The following is a 21,482-nucleotide window of genomic DNA, read 5'->3' as shown; positions in this document are numbered from 1 at the left end:
AAGCGATGAGATGTGTACCTGACAAATATGATTAGCCGAAAATGAAAATCCTTATTACCACAAGTGTCTTAAATTAAATGTTAGATTTTTTAAAAAAATGGGAATGAATCCTGCGAATCTCATTGTATGAATATACATACCCGAGTTAATTAAAAAGCTTCTTCGCTACGCACTGATTACATGTTTTTTCGAGCCAATCCCTAGTCCATACTTTTTTTTAAAATTTTTAATGAAAGCACCAAACAGTAATTCTCCTACAACATTCTTCAAATTGCTCGTCCATCTTTAAAGATTGTCTGCTCTGCGCAATGTCTTATGGGAACAAATAGTATATCGGTAACATAGAGTGCCCCAGCGAGACCTTTTTGCTCGATGGTGTAATAGTTCGCACGGAAGACGCTAGATGGACTGAATGGACAGTTCCTTCGCTCGAGCGAGTAACGCTCGAATATTCAAACCATCGTAGTTCACGTGTAACCATAGTTTTTCTGTAGTAATGGGCTTTCAAATATGGATCCTGAAGTCAAAGACGCAGTGAAATTGAAATTTAAGTCAACATAGTTATCTCCATGTTAAAATGTAATTTAGTCTATCTAACCAATTCATAGCAATGTATGAAAATGAATAGATGATTATGGGCTGAAACTACCAGGACGAATTAATACACATATATTTGTACGATTATTGTCCCATTGAAATGAAATTTGATATTCTATATATTCGAGCGAATCACGCTCGAGCATGGGAGATTCGATCGTCGAGTGTTTTAGAGCGAAAGTACAGTACTCTAGTAACAAGTATCGTGTGAGGCGAAAACTAGCAAATGGGTAGGCAGTCCAGCGCCAACTAGGGCATTCCTACTGGAAATTCAGTTCCGTGTGATTCGGGCTTTAAATGGGGGAAGTCAATCAAGTTGTTTACCACCTAGAAATGGTGATTCTCAAGTATGCAAGTGTGGAAGGAACTCGACTCATGTTACCTTTTCAGTAATACTATTATGTACAACTTGGACCACGGAAAATGCCCCCATTCACCCTCTAGTAATAATTTCATATTGCACTACTAACTGAACGCATTTCAGCATTTACTCTATTGGAAACCCATGGTGTGTATTTAAATAGTCATGTCTCTCATTTTCTCATTAACCTGTCGGGCACGTGTAGCCCCCCCCCCCCCCCCGCAATTACCACCCTCTACATATCGCCTGTGGTAATAACGACGAAAGAATCGTAGTACAATTCATGATATACATATTTCATACTTCCATTTATTATAGAAGGAAAATCCTTCAACATTGTTAAGCTTAGCGCACACTGAGACGCGACAACATAACTTCAGTACAGCGACGCGCGGAATTTCCTTACCAGAAGTCTGCGGTTTATCTTAAAAATTATCGCCCAGTGAGTCGCCGGAAACTGGTCTGATGCGTTCTGTTCCCGCGTCTTAGTGGACGTTGAGCTTTAGTAAGATATTCACGTAGAAGGTATAGTAACCTTGAAATTAGTTTCGGAAAAAAGGCATTGAAATATACAGATGCGTACAAGTTTTTCAAAACAAATTTCAAACAAACATGACGTCTCTCAAAGGCAAACACAAACCTATGTGATTGTTTTTTAACAAGCAACTAATTGCCTGCTTTTTCTAAGCAATATCAGACGCCAAATATGAACTTCCCTTGAGGCATAGTAGGGGGAAAGTACAGGATTATTTTTCTGGAGGCGGGCTTCTACTGCGTAGTAACTAATTAGCCAAATTATTTCCTGAAAGGCCCTGGAGCTGGAGAGTTTGTAAACAATAGGTTTTCATTGATTTAATAATCCTTGTTTCCTATTGAAGAATTGTAAGCAGAATATACTGTCAATAATACCTTCAACATTTAATTTCCCGTATTGTTTTGACTATTCTATATGTCTTCTTCAAAGGAACTGTAGTTCCATAGTACAAAAGAAGTTTGAATGGTGTTTTCAAAGATAGACACAGAAATATCTCAATCTAAACTAAATCTATTTGATGGATCAGAAATTCATCGACTGATGCAATAAAGTGTGCTTCTTTGGCCTTTGCCAAGAATCAGGATTACAATTTGATGCATTTTTGTGTAAAGTTAACACGAAAGTGCATCATACGATGCAAGTAAGTATTTCTTTCTATGTCGATCTGTACCTTAATGCATCAACTGATGAATTTTTTGATGCACCTTCCTACATCTTTCTCGATGATGTACTTAAGCACTTGGTCTGAGCTACAGAACTTATGAATTTTTTGTTTCAACTGCATTTACTTTTCTTTGTGTAGGTTTGAACTTTCAAATATTTATCACTCGGCGGAGGTTGGGGGGATGTAAAGTACTGCCTACACATTTTTTCAATTTTGTGGACTATTTTTCAACCAAAATATAAATTTCAGACTCATACGCATCTGAAACTGTATAATTAAAGGAATTTTCCTGTTGCTTTCTATCGTGGCATATCACCCCGGTACGGGTAGAATATTGTCTAAACGTGTCAGAACTTGATCCTAGATTTTGTTGAGGAAAGTGGTTTCTTAAGGGAGCTGCGTTTCTCTCCTTGAGCCAGGTGAGCGAAGGTCGCAGCAACAGGTACAAAAGGTAGGAATATAGGAGCAGGAAGATCTTTTGATTACATCACCGAGAGAAGTAACATCGCTAGGAGAGAGCTATTCGTACCGAACGGGGTAAGTCATCCCTTATCCATAACCTGCCATTCTCAGTCAGTCAGAAGTGTTGGGACTTAAAACATCAGTCATGCCATTTAATTACATATTAGTTTAGTACCTCACAACTGGCCCTTTTACGGCCATCGCAACCAACGAGTGTTGTAGTTTAACGGTGAGTTATAACCCTAATGGTTCGATCCCAAGTTCCACAGGGTGGAACGCTACGTGGTGGAGATGCTGGGTATACATAACCATATTGCATCTGAAAATTTTTCCACAAACAAATTTACGAATCGAAGATTACAAGAAGGATAAACTTGAGAAACAACATGAACAATTATGCCAGCAGTCATCTTAGTTCTTATTGCATTACCCTCACTACGACTATTATACTTACTAGATGAAATTAATCAACCATCATTAACAATAAAAACAATTGGACACCAATGATACATAAGTTATTATGACGGTATCATAATGAGTACCATCATAAAGTGAAAAATAAAATAATTTTATCAGTTAAAATCTACGATTTGAGCTCGTATTTGGTGGTTTATAATTGTATAAATTTAATTTACATCACTTTGGCTTTGTTTTAATTGAAGTACGTATCTAAACTGCACGTATTTAAAATATTTTATATATCTCAGCGATGTAATTTGGTTTGTGACGTATCAAGAATGTGCTTACCGTGAATTGCTAATTTATGCAAAATCGCTCATATGTTTGCTTTCATCAGCTTTTGCTTGCTCATTCATAAGTATATGGGTACGAACATGTATTTAATATGTATTACTAACACGTACAAACCATTTAAGATAAGTTTTGGCAGAATTTCGACGATAAAGTTACGATTTGTTAAAATGAGCGCCTTAAAGAGTAATCCTAAAGTTGTGAAGTAATCCTAAAATTGGACACATAGCCAACTCACATAAAGGGAAAAATCTAAGTTGTGCGTAAATAACCTTTTTTTCCCACCAAAATTGTAAAACTTAAAATAACTGAAAAAGGTAAAAAGAAAACACGTAAACATGTGATAGAATATTGTAATATGTGTATTATTGTATCTAATTTATTTTACAAGCATTTTCATGCATAATATCTGTACAATTCAATAATTGTCACTTGAAAAGTAATAACAAGTTTGTATTCTGTGTTTAAAGTTGTAACAGTGTGAGTTTGGATACACTGCCTGATCTATAAGATCACGGACGACGAGAATGGAGTCGCTAAATATTTCGGAGACCTAAATTGGAAATATTTTATATATAACAACAAGATTTTTCCAGGAAATGTGACAAAAATGTTACAAAAAGAGCAGTAACGGTTTTTCGATCTTCAGAAAGGCCGTGAAGAACCTAAAAAAGTGAATAGGACATTAAAAAGTGACCGGTCCATAGGACGTAAAAATGGCAGCCATCTTCTCTTGTAACTGAATTTTCAGATAAGTATTAAACATGCATGTAGCTACATAAATGAAAGGCCTAATTTTTATAATATGAAAGAATTGACTACTTTGAATGTGGAAAGTCGATAGAACACACAAACACATATAATTTGTCTTGGATAGTTCTTCGTTATAATCGAGCGTTTTGTGCAAATCGTCTCGTAAAAATTCTGGAAACTTGGGACAATTTTCCATATGCTTATAAGTTGACTTGAGATCGTGACTAATATGTAAAAGAAGTTGAATTATAAAATGTGATATAAAAATGTAAAATCTTAGTTGATTATATGAATGTATGCTTTATACGGTGTATGAACGAATACTTCGTACTTGTAAAATTTATTTATAATACACTGTTCATTAATACTTAACCTGTGGTAATTTTCTTTATTTCTGCAAAAGTTAACACAGTTATTTGTAAGGTTAAGTTGATATATGAAAATTCGGATTGAACTTTTGGAAAACTTATGATTTGAAATATTAAAACAATTAATTAATCCCTTTTTAAAAAATATATGACCATGTCATTCAGTAAGCCGAGGAAAAGCGTCATATTATGAATATTCGATTTTATAAGAGCAGAATTTGACTCATATATTTATAATCCCAATTAATGAAATACGCGGGCCGTACCGAAAGTAATGCAAAAGTGGCCATAACCTTTTTATTAACTGGTGTAGATCATTCAAATTGCACATGTAGTTGGAGTGACTCTTCCTCTATACAAACCAGCTGCTCAACATAGTCTCCATTAAAAGCGATGCCTTTGCGCCATCGTTGAACCAAACTCTAGAATCCTCTTTGAAAAATGTCCGTTGTGTACTGTCCGACATCCACTTCTTCACAGCCATTTTCACCTCGTCTGTGTCATCAAATCGTTGTTTCCGAAGACTGTCCTTCATGGGACCAACCAAGTAGAAGTCTGAGGGTGCCAGATCTGGCTGTACGGTGGATGGAGGACCACGGACCAGCCCATTTTGCCGATCACCTGATTTGTTGCCAAAGAGGTGTGTGGTCGCGCATTGTCATGGTGAATGTGGATCGCTTTGAGATTCTTGTGCAGTCTCTTCCTCCTAATGGCTTCTCTAAGCTTATGGAGTGTCTCAATGTACCGCTCGCTGTTGATGGTACGGCAGCATTTCAGGAAATCAGGAGAATGACGCGCAATCAACTCATCCACTTGCTCACGATTCATGTCAGTGGTCGCAGTTGATAGTCTCCCACTGCGCGGTTTGTCTTCAATGCTGGTTTCCCCTTCTGTAAACTTCTTCATCCAGCTATGCACATTGCTCTTGTCAATGGTGTCTCCGTACATATTCTGTAGCCTTCTGTGGATGTCGGACAGTGCACACCGGACTTTTTTCAAAGATAATTCTAGAGTTGTGTTCAATGATGGTGCAAATGCATCGCTTTAAATGGAGACTATGTTGAATAGCTGGTTTGTATAGAGGAAGAGTCACTCCAACTACGTGTGCAATTTGAACGATCTACATCAGTTAATTAAGAGGATATGACCACTTTTGCATTACTTTCGGTACGGCCCTCGTATCTACAAATTCATTTCGACTTTTAGACGTAGATAACCGAATAATCTTACCAATCAATACATATAAGAATTTTGACTATCTCCGCAGACGTTTTACATTCATGAGCCATACCATAAATTAGAATCAAAATATGTAGATGCTACCACAAGACGACTTAACCAAACAGGAGTAAATATCAGCCAAACCGGACGACTTTAATACGTGACACATTGTAGTGAGGCTCCAGAAAGAAATATGATAGCCACCTAAATAAGTTTTTTCTGTCACTGCATTGAATTTGGTAAATATGTGCACAAGTATGGCAATTCTTTTCAGGAAGGGTTACCACAAGTACGACAGGCCCTTCAACATGCATACACACACGTATCTCTTTGTGTATGCGTGCGTACCTGTGTGTGTTGTGTATACACCCATGGTGTATACAGTGGAATTTCCCTCTTGGGAATATCGATTGATCAGGTGTTTGATCATAACAAACATAGCGGATGAAATTGAGTTGCCTTCGGCCAGAGCGTGTTTCATTCTGTTCTAACCCTTTTATTGAAATTGTGTCGATGTCGGCAGTGCTCGCCTAAAGGCCTCTGGCGCCTTAGCCTGAAACCTTAGTTACGCTCTCTTCTTTCACCAAATCCAGTGTACACTCAGAGAATCATAAAATATTATAACAGAGGCTCCCGTCTTCACACTTGAGCTGCTCAGCGCATGGAACGTTTCATGCGAACGCGATATAGTCTATTGGGTCAATCTCTGTACAGTCACCAGCAATAAAGATGGGACACCTAGTTCCTGAAATACTGGCCATGCGTTATTTGTGTTGCATAACTCTCCGGTGGTAACAGAACTTCCTTTTGTAAAGTTGCTATTGACGTCGGTTCATCATCGTAGAGTTAGGCAAAACACAAACCACATATCAGGGAAGTTAGTATTGCAAGATCTAGCTGTCCCATTTTTATTGCAGGGAACTGTACATCTAGTGATGACAGTACAGCAAACAGACAAAATATTGTAAATCTAATAGACATGTCACGATGATAGCGTAGTTAGAAGAAATGTTAAGAGTGTCCACCCCCAGTATCCGAAAATTCTAGCATAAACACGAGTGCCTGTTAGACCTAAACAACCTAATATTGCACAAGGTATACCATCGTAAACAAGGTTCAAATCTCCTGCCCGCCCGCCCGCCCGCTTGAATTCCGAATGTTTACAAGGGCCGTGTCCGGATTGGCAAGCGCTCCGTCCCGTCCTCTCCCGTTGCTATTTTGTGCCGTCGAAGTCGTCCGAATCTACATGTCCCCTTGCAGTACGGTTGTCACTTTTCCCAGCAAGTGTCAGCCCGAACGTCCTCACCGCGCTCTGGGGCGCAGGCGCACAGTGCAGAAGCAGAAGGCAGACGCCAACCACACATTACAATGATTTCCACCTATTTACTGCTCATATGATTTCTTCTTTTACAATTTTTCTACATTCAGTGTTATCGATAAAATGTCGAAGAATCACTGCGTTTTACATTGTCTATGCAGTAAAAGCATTTGTTTACACATCGTGTTGTTTTCGGAAAGACTGTGTATTGTAACATGGTCCACATTCGGGATGTACTCTGTGATGGCCAGCTTCAAATCATCAACTATTGGGGGAATTGTCACTTCGTACCAGGCTCGTACCCAGAACTTTTTTGAGGGAGGGCCCAGACCCGATATTATATATATATATATATATGAGAGAGAGATTACAAAATAGTTCGTATAGTTCTGTGTTCCGCAAATCAACAATCTTTTCAAATATCCTTCAATTTTCTTATGCGAGCGCCATTGAAAAGTCATGATAATTCTATGTTTAGAAAATAATATATTTAGAAATTAAATATTGTGTATTAGTAATTATTATTATAATAAAGAACATGTCTAAATGTGAGTTAACCAAAAAATTAATAAAGATACATTTTCACATCACGACTGTAGTTCGAAAAATTCGGGACAGGGGTTAAAAGTAACGCACGGTCCTGACTGAATTGGTGAATCGGACGATGTTATTTTAGTAGTTTTTTATAGGTCTACAATTAAATATTTCAGGGTTCGAGGGGGGGCATGGCCCATCTCCTGGGTACTGGCCTGCCTCGTACACTGTGTTTTCATCGCACCCCATAGAAAAAATCGGACGGGGAAAGATCTGGATATCTTGGGGGCCCCAAATGTCCTTAGAAATGATCCTGTCCGCTAAATGCCCTCCAATAATGCCCGCTATATGAGGTGTACCATCATCCTGATGAAAGTAGGCATTCAATATTTCATCTTCCTGCAATTACACAATGAACGGAACGGAATATAGTCTCTCACACCCAAAAGAGGGTTCAGCAACGCACCTACGCCAGATTCTAACCAAAACATCAAACTTCTCACCATGCAGCGGTCACTCTTGAAACTCATAAATGTTTTGTGCATACCAGACACGTGAGTTTTGAAACTTTCATTTGAGTAACTGATGTTCTAGAAGTAGTTCCATGGAGTGACCGCGCATGCAGGGAGCCTTAGGGAGAAGCAACCTTTAGTAATTAAACTTTTGTCACTGAACATTGACCCAATAATTCTTTTACTGAGAGCTTGTAACATCATTTCAAACTTAAATTTCAGACAACATACACAATTAATATATCCTTAACTATTTCTATCTACGTAGTGTTGAAGTGATTTTTGTGTCTGGTGTAAAAAATATAAGTATGTATATAAAAAAAACAAGGACAATGCATATAATTTAATATTTAGTTTGTGGTGCCCTGAATGTTATATCGATCTCTGGGTTGTTAAAGGTTCAGGGACCCATAAGTTCTAATGGTGTTCTCTTGGGTTCCGCAATACTAGAACCTTTTTTCTCGCACAATTCAAATTCGATCCAAGCTGCGTATAGGTGAGTTTCACCTACGTCACAAACTGTTGCATTGTGGGATCGAGTAGCCATGATTGTGGCGGGGTTCTTGGCCGCGTCCGAATCGGCAGCAGATGTCATCTAAAGTTTATGTCAACGTAGGATCCGAGCTCTTCGAGTTCTGTCGGTTGCGGGGCTTCTTGAGTCAGTTGTCAACATGGGACCAATCAGAGCTCCTTTCTGCCAAGGTCGTTCCTGCCTGTAAGTGTTGCTACCTATGATCGAATCGGAATGCTAAGGAGGATTCTCAAAATCGGTCTTCACAAAATCGAAAAAACAAATGTGCGACTAAAGAAATCGTACAGTTTGTGAAGTTTGCGTGCTTTAGGCTGGCTCAATAGTATAATAGTTATTTGCTGCGAACAATACTACTTGGCCTGAGATATGATAACTTACATAGGCATCCCGCTACCATTCTACTTATTTCAGGGTGTATTGCGCTCTCTCTGATTCTGGGCCACGTGTAAGTGTTTGCATATATGCGGTTTACCGCCACCCAAGCGGTCATTCTTCAATTTGGTCACAAACCACTCGAGCTGGAAACATTGTTTGGACGCAACGGCGATACCCAACCCTGCCTGTTGATGACCTTCAAAGGGTGGAAAAATGCCGAGAAACATCGAAGTGCTCGGTTCCAACACCGACATCCAGTTTAGAGCACCGTTCCATACGGGGACTCAGCCTACCTCCTTTGTCCGAATTGGCGGCAGACGTGGAGTCGGAGGGGAAATGCGAACGGGGCGACAGATGCACGCTTCAACTCGCTGTGGCCCTGCGCTTGGCAGCCATATTGCAACTTCCGCTTTGCGGAGACAGCTTTTACTGAATAGACAATGTAAAACGCAGTGATTCTTCGACATTTTATCGATAACACTGAATGTAGAAAAATTGTAAGAGAAGAAATCATATGCCACATTTTTAATATGAGTGGTAAATAGGTGGAAATCATTGTAATGTGTGGTTGGCGTCTGCCTTCTGCTTCTGCACTGTGCGCCTGCGCCCCAGAGCGCGGTGAGTGACGTTCGGGCTGACACTTGCCGGGAAAAGTGACAACCGTACTGCAAGGGGACATGTAGATTCGGACGACTTCGACGTGACTTCGACGGCACAAAATAGCAACGGGAGAGGACGGGACGGAGCGCTTGCCAATCCGGAATTCAAGCGGGCGGGATGAGATTTGAACCTTGTTTACGATGGTATACTTTGTGGAATATTAGGTTGTTTAGGTCTAACAGACACTCACGTTTATCCTAGAATTGTCCGAGAAAGAACAGAAGGTGCAATTCACGGCACAGAATTTTTCGATTATTGATTAGAATACGCCGTCATGGCGAGAATAAATCGTGCCAACATTAATGAACAAAACAAACAGTACAGAGCGGTGGGGTGGGTGAACATTCATTTTCAGGTAAGTTCATATATCGCATTTCTCCGTGACTTTTAGTACAAATGGATTGAACTGGTGTTTTCTATCATACTTGCAAGTAGCGTTTCCTCGTTATTGTTTTTTTTTTGGTACATAGGTGTTGATAAGTTTTACGATAAAAATGATAACATTCAAAGTTAAATTCATCTTGATAATTGCATGCTTGTACTTGATTATTTATATTTCATTCATTAACACAAACTTTTATTAATTGTTATCCTCTTCATGAGAAAAGGTGCCGGTAGTAGATTTTGCGTACTGTCAGAAAAAAGCACTGCTTGGTTAAAACATGTTAATGATATATCAAAGTAGCTCAAATTGATTGATTTATTTTACTTCGTTTTTCTGCTATATTTGGCTAGTCGTTAACATCAGTCATGCCAATGCAGAGATTCGGATCCGGGACCCCTAGCATCGTAGTGCGTTGTGCTAACCACTCCGTCACTGAGGCCTGCATATCCCAAATTGTTAAAGCAAGGAGTGAAATTTCTGTTTTTGAACAACTCAACATTTCCAATTACTGAACTTGAACAAATGTTAAAAGGAAACATAGAAGATAATGGCTCAGTCTTGGAATTTTCAGTTAATCTGTACTCAAGGAGCGGGAAACGTAGGTTACTTACTGGATGTAAATATTTCAAGCAGAATCCGAACCACTAATAAATACGAAAACAAACTGATTCCATGTAGCTGGTTCAAGTAAATAAAGACAGGTGAACTAGAGTTGGCCTTTTCGTTGCATTTTTATGCAATGTTACGGACATTTTACAGAGTACTAACAACAAACGTGCACTTGGCGCAGGTGTAACGAACGTTGCGTGGTGGGGTATTTCCTTGTAGACGACAACACAGCTTTACCGCAAACATGGCGGTGGTGCGAATCCTGACGTCACATGAAACCCACCTATTGTTTCATTTCAAGACGGAAGTTGGACCCTATTTAAACTGATCCGGAAAAAAGGTTCCTGGACCGTATTTAGGTTCCTGGTCCGAATTAAAATACTTCACAGATAAAAAGGTTCTTTACGTTCCAGAACCTATTTACGCTTGCTGATTTACTTTCCTGGACCGGAATTGAATTTATTTAAAATTCCTGGACCTTTAACAACCCTGGCTAAGCCTACTCATTCTACTGGTTCAAATGGCGTGGAAAACAGTGCAGTATCAGGAGTAATTCTTTTCTCTCACGATCTTCGACACCAGCCAGATTACGCCTGTCGCACCTTACTTTGCAAATAGTTCCGCAATACCTTTGAATAATTCATCCTCCGAAGACAGGCTGGTGAGAAACCTGCAGTTCATTATTCTTTCTTCCCGGAACGATTCGCAGATGGAGTGGTTGAGATGGAACGTGACGCGAGCCCTCTAGCGTTGGGTAGAAATACTAAAGTAAAGCTGACGTCGATTTATCTTCGAGATGGATATTCGGAAAGAATTAAGCAGGGATTTTCAGTCTTACACGTGCAAAATTGAAGACATCCATACCAATATTAGTAGGGATTTCAAATGCAGCCTTTCGAACCGTAGGGACACAAGCTCTGACTGCACCGTTTCCACAAGGAGATTTTACACCAAAGCGACACGCGACAAACGATACGAGGATTTCACACCAAAGCGACACGGGTCCTTCGGTTCAAGGTAACTTTCATACCGAAGCGAGACGCGACACATGTCGCTTGGAAACGAGCCAATCAAGAGCAACACTTCACATTGTAAAGGCATGACGGGCAGCACAGGCCAGCGTTCGGTTGGTGAAATCCTCAAGCGATAAGTGTCGCGTGTCGCTTTGGTGCACAATATCCCTAAAGAAAGACACTCATTGCATCACGCATGCGCGAACAACAAACCACGGCAACACGTTGCAAGCTATTGAGGAAATGGCCCAGTTTGAGCGACACACAAGCGACACGTGTGGCTTATCGTGTCGCCTAGATCTGTTGTTCGCACAATTAGCAGCAAACGCTTGCTAATAGACTGAAGTGCCGCTTCAAGGCTGTCGCTTGTCACTTAGTTGGGAACTCCCCCTGTAGCGCGTCTCTTCGGTCTGAGCACCTTTCCTTTAAGGATCCTTCCGACCGAAGTAACAAGTAGCACGCGAATACGACATATGAACGTGTTGTTTGCTGTTTCGACCCTCATGCGCAATGAATGCTATTTTACAGTCTGGATGTGCCTGTGTCACTAGTCGCATCAGTGTAAACATCCCGTGTCGCTTGTCCTATTGGTCTGAAAGTTTCCTTACACTCATGTCGATGGCATTAAGGACGTATTGTGGGTTTCCCCTTGTCGTTTCATCAATCATCATTATCGTCATTGCCGCGATTAGTTTAAAGCGGAAGAAAAGAGACAGTAAATATAAAAAATATAAATGCTTCAGTGTGTATATCTTTAAAATAATTGATGATGATGATGATAATAATTATGAACCTAATTCATACACAAAAAATTAGTTACCAAGAGCATTCCACGCGTATTTTTTTCTCCCGTATTATTAATGAAAGTATAACGATAACAGGACGTGGTCGACTGTATAGAATGTTCGTTAATATCTTCGCGACCACTGTACTAAATATCATATCAATTATCACATTCATAGAAATGCTTCATGTAAAAGAACCTGACGTTGCAGCGAAAACACCATTTACTTCCATTATAAGCAGACGAATACCATGCACCGAGACCAACACCAGCGCCTCTGGCGGTATCATATTCCAGTGGAACCAGCCAGAGAGCCCAGAACCGTGCCGTTTTCCACACTACGTTATTCAAGGCGCTGTAGTAAAAGTATGTTAACTGTAGGTGTAACTCTACATATATTTATGGTTTAATATAATCTTCCCCGATTTCTATGCATTTGCACTAACAGTGTACTTACAAGATCGTGGTGAAGAACGGTGTGTAGGAGGTGCCTGAGTAGCAAATCATAAACTGCCTTCTAGTAGACATCATCATCATCTCGAAACTTTTTGTTTCCATAAAGGTCTCCTCAGACGGGGTCGCAAAGTGGCTTTTGTGGATCGTTTGTGGCTCAAATGTTCCACAAACGCTCGGCAAACGATCTACAAACACGCCAAGCACCTCGCGTGAAGAGATTCTTAAGGTGAAAGACAGGTGAGTCAATTGAAGGCAGTGAACGATCGTTGGTTGACGAATAGAGACGCAATGAATATACAACAAACTGACACTTAAGTTTTCATGAAACTAATCACTTATGTTGCCATGTAAGTTAAATAGCATTAAAACGTATATCAATGGCAATTATTCGCCACTTTTATTAGGTGCCATGCACCATTGTTACATGATTTCGCAGCTGACATGTTCAAACCACCACCACCTTTCCGGGGGAACAATCTTATCATATTATTAAATCTAACCTCTGTGTGGAGTTACACTTACTCTTTCAGCATTGCCTCTTCATCTGACTGCATCTTGATTGTAGACATCTTCGGTGGTCAGAAATATAATGAAACACCATAAACGCGCGGCCATCGTTATATGCTTCGAAGCTGTGTGGGCATAGCTATTTGCTACTCTTTCTCATACGCACCTCAGAAACGACACTACCATGCTACTTTAGATATGTCAAGCATATAATGTTTAAAACTCATATGCAGTTTCCATTTGGGTCACCCTGGTAATATAAGCAGAACATTTCTCGAGAATTGAAATCTCCTGTTTCCTGAAATTTCCATGCATTTGAACTAGCTAAAAGTTTTGGCACTATACATATAAATTGCTTATTTGAATAGAAGTATATTTTGTTCTGTTGGACAGATAAATTGTGGCAATGTTCATGTAGCACTTTCATTCAACTTCCCTAATGCATTAACAAAATTATACTCCTGTTCGTAGCAGTCAATATTTAACCATTATTGTAAAATTAAATTTAGTTCACATTAATAAAGTTACACTTATAGTTTTGTTATGCGAGGGGCGTTCAAATTGTAAGAGAGAATTAAAAGATCGAAGCTTGTTTGTTGCAGGATCCGGATGCCCTCCCGTGGACGGTCTGAACAACGGGCAAGTGCTGGACACCAACCGAGGCGCAGTGCTCACCTTCTTCTGCAACCCTGGATACTCACTGGAAGGTTCCAGGACTATGTACTGCAACGGAAAGACCTGGAACGGGACGACGTCATCTTGTGTTGGTGAGTTCTGCCAATTGTGTTTCTTTTCATGTCGGTCATTGCGTATTTCTGCCGGCTAGAGAACAATGAACATTTTAATGATGCACTAAAACACTGCACATACCACCAGTATGCGGATGACACACAAATATGTATACAAACACAATTAAGAAACAGTGCAATGGCCATAGAAGCATTGCAACAGGACCTCAATTCAATATCTAAATGGTCTGAATGTAATGCACTCAAATTGAATTCATCTAAGTCTTATATTTTAACTCTAGGCACAACGAGTAACTTCAAAAAGTTAGAATAATTAAAACACCCCCTCCCTACACTGAATGATTCCAAAATACAGAAAGTAGAAACAGCACGCAACCTCGGCATAATATTGGACGAGAATCTACATTGGGGTTCTCATGTCACACACATAATTAAAAACTCGATAGCCAACTGAAATAACTTTTCCATTCAAACATATGCTAAGCAAAGAAACGAAAACTCACCTAGTCAACACACTTGTAATGCCAAAAATTGATTATGCTTCCCCCGTATTTATAAACATCAACAGTGCCCTAAATTACAAGCTACAAAAACTTCAAAACAGTTGCATAAGATTTATACTGAATGTCAAATGAAGAGAACATATTTCCCCGTACTTACAGGAACTTAATTGGTTATACGTTAAGAATAGGAGAACATTTTTGGCATTGTCGTTATTGTACAGGATCCTGAACAATAAGGAACCAAAATATTTATACGATCTAATTGCTCCGTACAGGAAGAAAGGAAAACAAATTAACCTTCGTCAAAAAACACAATTCACGATTCCTGTACACAGAACAACATTCTATGGGAATTCTTTCATAGTCACCGCAATAAAAGAATGAAATGGCCTCCCCCCGCCACTGACCTCAGGGGAGCTCCACCCTGCAACACACAAAATAAACCTAAAGCAGCATCTACTGTCTGGATTTGTCTTTTCTGTAATGAATGGGAATGAGGTATTGGTTTTAGTTTTAGCTGTAATAATTGTATTCTAATTGTGGTTTTAGATTTAACTCTGTACCTTCAGTACATTAATTGTTTACATTATAAGTATGAATGTTTCGTTTTTTATATTCCTTCTACCGCAACAATGATTTTCAAGAAGTGTAAAGTGTCAATTGTAATCTTTTTTTAAGGGTTTGTTGTAAAAACGGCCCGCGAGGCCGGAACACGCCCTCTCAATAAAGACGATATTATTATTATTATTATTATTATTATTATTATTATTATTATTATTATTATTATTATTATTATTACCTTAGTCGTTTGTATTTGTCATGTGTGAGCTGGAGAGTGTACATATGATGTGTACTCCCGTGTCGTATCATTTATTGCAATGTCCCCACAGACATTCAACCCAACTTTCCCCGAGGAAAGAATTTCCACTTATTATGTGTTACTAATTATAGTTCATTTGTTTCTTTTGCCTTTTTCTTCCTTCCTTTCCTAGCATCTTTCAATAAAACCTGCCTTCAAGACAATTATTCGGTTTAAACACTCCCTCCCAACATTATCCTTCCTATCAGTAGCGGCAATTGGTTGCTAACACTGAAGGAAGAAGAAGGGGGGGCAAGGATAGTTTAGTTTTTTTGGTAGACGAGCTTAGCATTAAGTGGCCATAGTGTGGGGGTAAAAGTGGTAAATAGGGGAGGGGGCATATGCCCCGACACGGACCCTAATCCCGCCACTGCTTCCAACAGTTTGTCAGGGCTTGTGTTTCCTGACACAAAATACAAGTTGGTCAAGTGAGGTTCATAATTCCCTTACGTAATACGTCAATATGCAATTTTCATTGTTCTTATCTATCTCCACCCGACACACAAGTCCTCGCAACGTTACCCGCTTTCAATCTGCCGGTCCTCATTCTTCTAAAGCACTGCACTTTGATCTAACACAATTTCCCAACTGTCTATGTCTTTAGTAGTTATTACAGAAATTCTAATAGAAGTGGGTTTTGATTACAAGTAGTACTTCTTTCCAGACACATCCGAATTCGCTTTTAAGCAATTTGCTTTTGACCTCTTTCACTTCCCATTTACATATCAGATAGTTTTATTAGCCACATATATATACGCACAAACAGAGAGAAGAGGACAGTGAAAAAAAGAGAGAGAGAGAGAGAGAGAGAGAGAGAGAGAGAGAGAGAGAGAGAGAGAGAGAGAGAGAGAGAGAGAGAGAGAGAGAATAAGTGTGCCTGTATGTGTATATCAATGAAGAGACGAGAGAAAATTGTAAGAAAGAAAGGAATATCAGCGAGGAGAAAATTACTCAAATTGATTATTTGAGATTTGAGTCCACTTTATGCACTCAGACATTAATCTGGACTGGACCTACAGTTTTAAGTAGAATCCGAACCAGGGTATCGAATCTGGGACGAATTACAAGACGTCGTTACCACTACGCTATCGGGGAGTGGAGCAAGAGAAAAATAAATTAGAGAGAGAGAGAGGGGGGGGGGAGAGAAGTATGGAGGATATCAGAAAAGAAAGAGAGAGTGCCAAGAGTGAATCAGTGAATAATGAGGGAGAGAGATAGAAAGGAAGTACCAAGGAAGAACATGGTATAGTTAAAGAATCATTGAAGGACTAACAATAGAGAAATAATGACAGAGAGAATCAAGGAAGAATAATGAAGAGAGAGTATATCATTGCAGGCATAACAGTAGAGAAATAGAGAGATAGAGTATCAAGGAAGTGAAAAATAGAGAGAGAGAGTACATCATTGCAGGCATAACAGTAGAGAAATAGAGAGATAGAGTATGAAGGAAGTGAAAAATAGAGAGAGAGAGAGAGAGAGAGAGAGAGAGAGAGAGAGAGAGAGAGAGAGAGAGTATCATTGCAAGCATAACAGTAGAGAAATAGAGAGATAGAGTATCAAGCAAGTGAAAAATAGAGAGAGAGAGAGAGAGTTAGAGTATCATTACAGACATAACAGTAGAGAAATAGAGAGATAGAGTATCAAGGAAGTGAAAAATAGAGAGAAAGAGAGAGAGAAGAGAGAGTGTGTGTGAGGGAGAGTATCATTGAAGGAAGAGTAATAAATAGAGAGACATAATCATTTAAAAAAAACTAGGGAATAGGAAAAAGAGAGAGAGGGAGAAAATCCGCGAAAGGAGAGACAGGAATAAAGTGTATCAGTGAAGATAAAAAGAAACATCGAAGATAGAGTGGGAGATATGAAGAGGGAACACAGACACACACACACGCAGAAGAGAGAGATAGAGAGAGTATGAGAAATGAAGGGAGATAAGTGGTAAAATTGATTAAGAGAGACAGAGTGGGAAAGAAGAGAGAGAAAGAATAGAAGCTAATGTTCTTGAAAGTAAGGATGAAGGAGAGAAAAAGTGTTCGAGAAAGAACATAAGAGGGGGAGCTTTATAAAGAGTGAGACGAAGAGAGGGAGAGAGAATAGAATATATTTCCTTTCTCCTCGTTCAGTATTCCCGGAAGCCATCTGGTGGAGAAAGACCTTATCCATTCATCTTGCAGCAGTGCGTGTGCATTTCTCGGTCTCCCAAGCTAACAATGAATGACCGCCCACGAAGAATATGGCACAGCCTATATGATGGAGAATCAGGTGCGGATTATGGCGCAGAGTCAACCGGGGACCACTTGCGCTGCTCTCCTCGACGATATTGCAAAAACTGCTCCGCAGTCAGGTCTGGGTAGGATTATTTATTAATGCAGAAAACCCACCTCACTGACAACTGCAGAAATTTGTATTTCCGCTAAGGATAACTCCCTGTTGTAGTTCGTATTTTGTCCTTTCTTGGGAACATAGTACTTACTGTATTCTCCAAAATACAGTGGATTAAATACGAAGTTGGCATTTATCTGTGGTTATTCGTCTTGCCATTAGTGATATGAATCAAGGCGGCTGCATACAGGTTGTTCAATCAGGGGTAAAGTTGAAGAGAAATGACGTCAGAGGGAATTACAATTTTTTTTTTAAGAAACATAAGAAGCATAAGCACACAGTCGATTTTCATGGTATTTTTCACTCGCACAGACTCGTGCTTCCATGTTTTACAAGTAAATCCCTTGTATTTACGATACTTAAGAATGGATATTGTTGTTGGCCATAAGCATTTTCCATTTCTTTGTAGATTTCTGCGTTTTCTTCATTACTGATCTAGCAGCTTCGGGAATTTTGGCAAGTCATACACAAATGACTCAAGTGCCTTCCCGATGGTGCAATGGTAGCGTCGACGGCTTGTAATCAAGGGGTCTCGGGTTCGATACCCGCTGGAAGCACATAGTGGTTCGGGTCACACTTTAAACTGCAGGTCCAGTCCCGATTAGCCTTCCTATGTATAAAGTTGACTTAAAACACCAAATCAATCAAATCAAATGCCTCAACCCGCTCAATGCGAAATGGCAAAAATTGGAATATAAGTTCGTAACACGTGAAAGAAACATAAAATTGCAAGTATCAAGATTCCAGATTTTACTCTTGCGAAAGCAAGAATGAAGAAAATGCAATATTCCGTATTTCATACTTATTCAAAAAACAAAGGTAAGAGATTTATCTATCGTAAGAAATTTACCTAGCTTCGTTGATTCTTATCCAAAGGGAATTACCATATAATACGTATAATTTAAGTGTTTAATGCACAAACTGTATATGTATTCCTCCAATAGATATCACCAACGCAGAAGTGACGCATGAGTCACCTGTACTTAACCGTCTTGGGCAAAACTAATAAGAAACTCGATGTAAACTTTGTAGAGTTACAATACCAGAGGGCAGTACAAAAGATTTTAAATTTATGGTACAAAAACATAGGCAGGTTAGTTTCATGTACGATAAATTTAAAACATTTTCTTTCATCTAGGTATTCATTGAATGACATAGCAAGATATCGGGAACATCTGGTACTACCCTCTGACACGACCAATGTTACCAGTACCTTATCGGGAACATCTGGTACTACCCTCTGACACGACCAATGTTACCAGTACCTTACACATCGTAATTTAGAAAATAACATACTTCTTATGAATATGCCAAAATTAACCCCATAATTCATCTGTAATGTATAAAATACCTCAAAAGTTATCTTTCTTTTATCAATTCCATAAACATCAACACAGACCATTGATACACATCGAACATTTTGAACCTATTATTCATGATTGTTTTTACTTCAAAAACTTTTTTACACATTAGTAACTTTTTCCGCACACTGAACGTTCATGGAGAGCATAATTTTCTTGTTTAATGTTTAAAAAATATCTACATAGACATGGTTAATGCAGTGTAAGTATCATGTCTCTATCGCTTTTGTACGTACGTACGTACGTTCAAAGTCTCGGTTGCGAGACTTTTCGGACACCCTGTAGAATATCGTATCTTATCATCGTAGTAGTAGTAGTATCTAAGGTACATATATGGATACACACACACTAAAAATAGTGAAGAGACATATTAAAAAAAAATCTATGCATATTCGAACTTATCCAGAGCCATACTAAATGAAGTAGAGGATTTGAACACATATCCACACCTTGGACAGAAATTGACATGGTTGTCTTTTTTCTATGTTGAGATTTTGCCGATGGCGCAGTGGTAGCGTCGTCGCCTTGTAATCAACGGGTCCCGGGTTCGATACCCGCTGGAGGCACATAGTGGTTCGGGTCCCACTTTAAACTGTAGGTCCAGTCTTGATTAGCCTTACTGTGCATAAAGTGGACTTAAAACACGAAATCAATCAATCAATCAAATCAACTGTTATCTAAATCTACAATATTTTGAATAGATCATAATTGAAAGATGTAGTGTTTCACCGAAATCCATAAGCGAATAAAAGATATGGATTTGATGGTAAGAACATTGTGAATTCTCTGTATTCCGTGTTGACACACACGTTCGTGCTTTCTCATAAGTGCATTGTAATTTTCTTTCCTCATCCACACGTGTTTACGTGAGAAATGCGGCCTTCAGTATTTTCTAATCTTAGACACACACAGCCGGAAAGAGAGCAAGATAAATTTGCGTTTTTCATTTAAACTCCCCTACCTCATTTGCAGTCTCAACCGAGGTTCTAGGACAAGAGAAGAAAAAGGGACAAAACAAACGGAGCGTGCATGAGGTGACCTGATTAGCAATGCAAAAATCCACACAAGCAGAGAGATTAGGAATACGCTTTCCCTTTCAAAACAATGTTGTTATTTTTTTCCTTCTACAATCTTTGTAGAAACTAATGCTCACGAAATGCAGAGTGCTAATGAAAGGGAGTGGGATATTACCATGAATGTGTGTGTTTTCTTTTGGCTTCTCTCGTCTTTTTGAGGGGTTGAAAATGTTCGTTAGTCGCCCTTGTACATGACGTTTCCATTATAAGAAATTTAGTTCATTCATGCCCGTTGGCGGCGCTGGCGTACTTGCGTGCTGCTTCCCGATGTAGATAAGCTGACTTATATGTTTCGCATTTTTTGGCATTTTTTACATAATAGATACGTAGATAATAGATAAATACTGCTCTCACACGTCAGTAACTTTTATTACCTCATACACGAGATCAATAGGTAAGCCATTTAGTTTTTCCGTAAGCCATGACCAGGAATTGGAAGTTGATGAAGATGCTTATTTTTTCAGGACTTTGAAGGCAATGATAAAGATTATGGTAGTTCTTTTTGTTCAGGTAGAACAGAAAACATTAGTTTTGTCATTTATTCGTCGTTTTGGGCTCATTTATTGATCATTTTTCGTATTTTTGAAATTCTTTTACATTGCATTTTAATTATGTTTGAGGTTTATAAAATGTATTCTGCTCCTTCACGGTTATTTTTTGGAATTTTGTTGTAGCTGTCGATTTTTAACTGCGATTCCAGTGGAGATAAAGAAGGAGCAGGGTGCGAAATCCTGGGGGGGATTTCCCCCATCAACAATCTTGGTCCCATATTTCCGGGGTGGGGGGACAGTTTTTGTTATAACAAACAAAAGATAAGCAATTACTTTTAATTTCAAATATACTTCACTAAGAATAATATCCAAATGACACACAAATTAGTGTAGTTGTAAGTATTGAATGCATTCTCTCTCAAGAGATCATTAACAAATATACATCAATACGCACAATAAAAGTAAAACAAGAATGCAAGAATATAACAACTATGAAATCTAATTGATTTATCATAAAGCACAAACTAAACAAAAACTTACACATAATAAAACCACTTGAACTATTTCATAATTTATTAACATCTTGAACCAGTTAGTAAAGGAATTAATTAGCTGCTTTGCAATATCTGATATGTATAAAAGTAACAAATGAATTTCCTTTATGTAAT

General features: G+C 38.9%; 1 protein-coding gene across 1 annotated transcript in view; it reads left to right on the top strand.

Annotated features, from left to right (window-relative positions):
• The window catches only part of LOC146000417 (uncharacterized), a 183,863-nt gene that overhangs the window by 34,588 nt on the left and 127,793 nt on the right, over window positions 1-21,482 (top strand). Inside the window, exon 3 of the mRNA XM_083138020.1 lies at window positions 13,999-14,163. Within this exon, the coding sequence (XP_082994146.1) occupies window positions 13,999-14,163 (165 nt within the window). The remainder of the gene's footprint in view (window positions 1-13,998; window positions 14,164-21,482) is intronic.

Source organism: Lepisma saccharinum, chromosome 16 (assembly GCF_977018435.1).
Source record: "Lepisma saccharinum chromosome 16, izLepSacc3.1, whole genome shotgun sequence".
NCBI classification, from domain to species: Eukaryota; Metazoa; Arthropoda; class Insecta; order Zygentoma; family Lepismatidae; genus Lepisma; species Lepisma saccharinum.
This window is presented reverse-complemented; position numbering and strand designations above follow the sequence as displayed.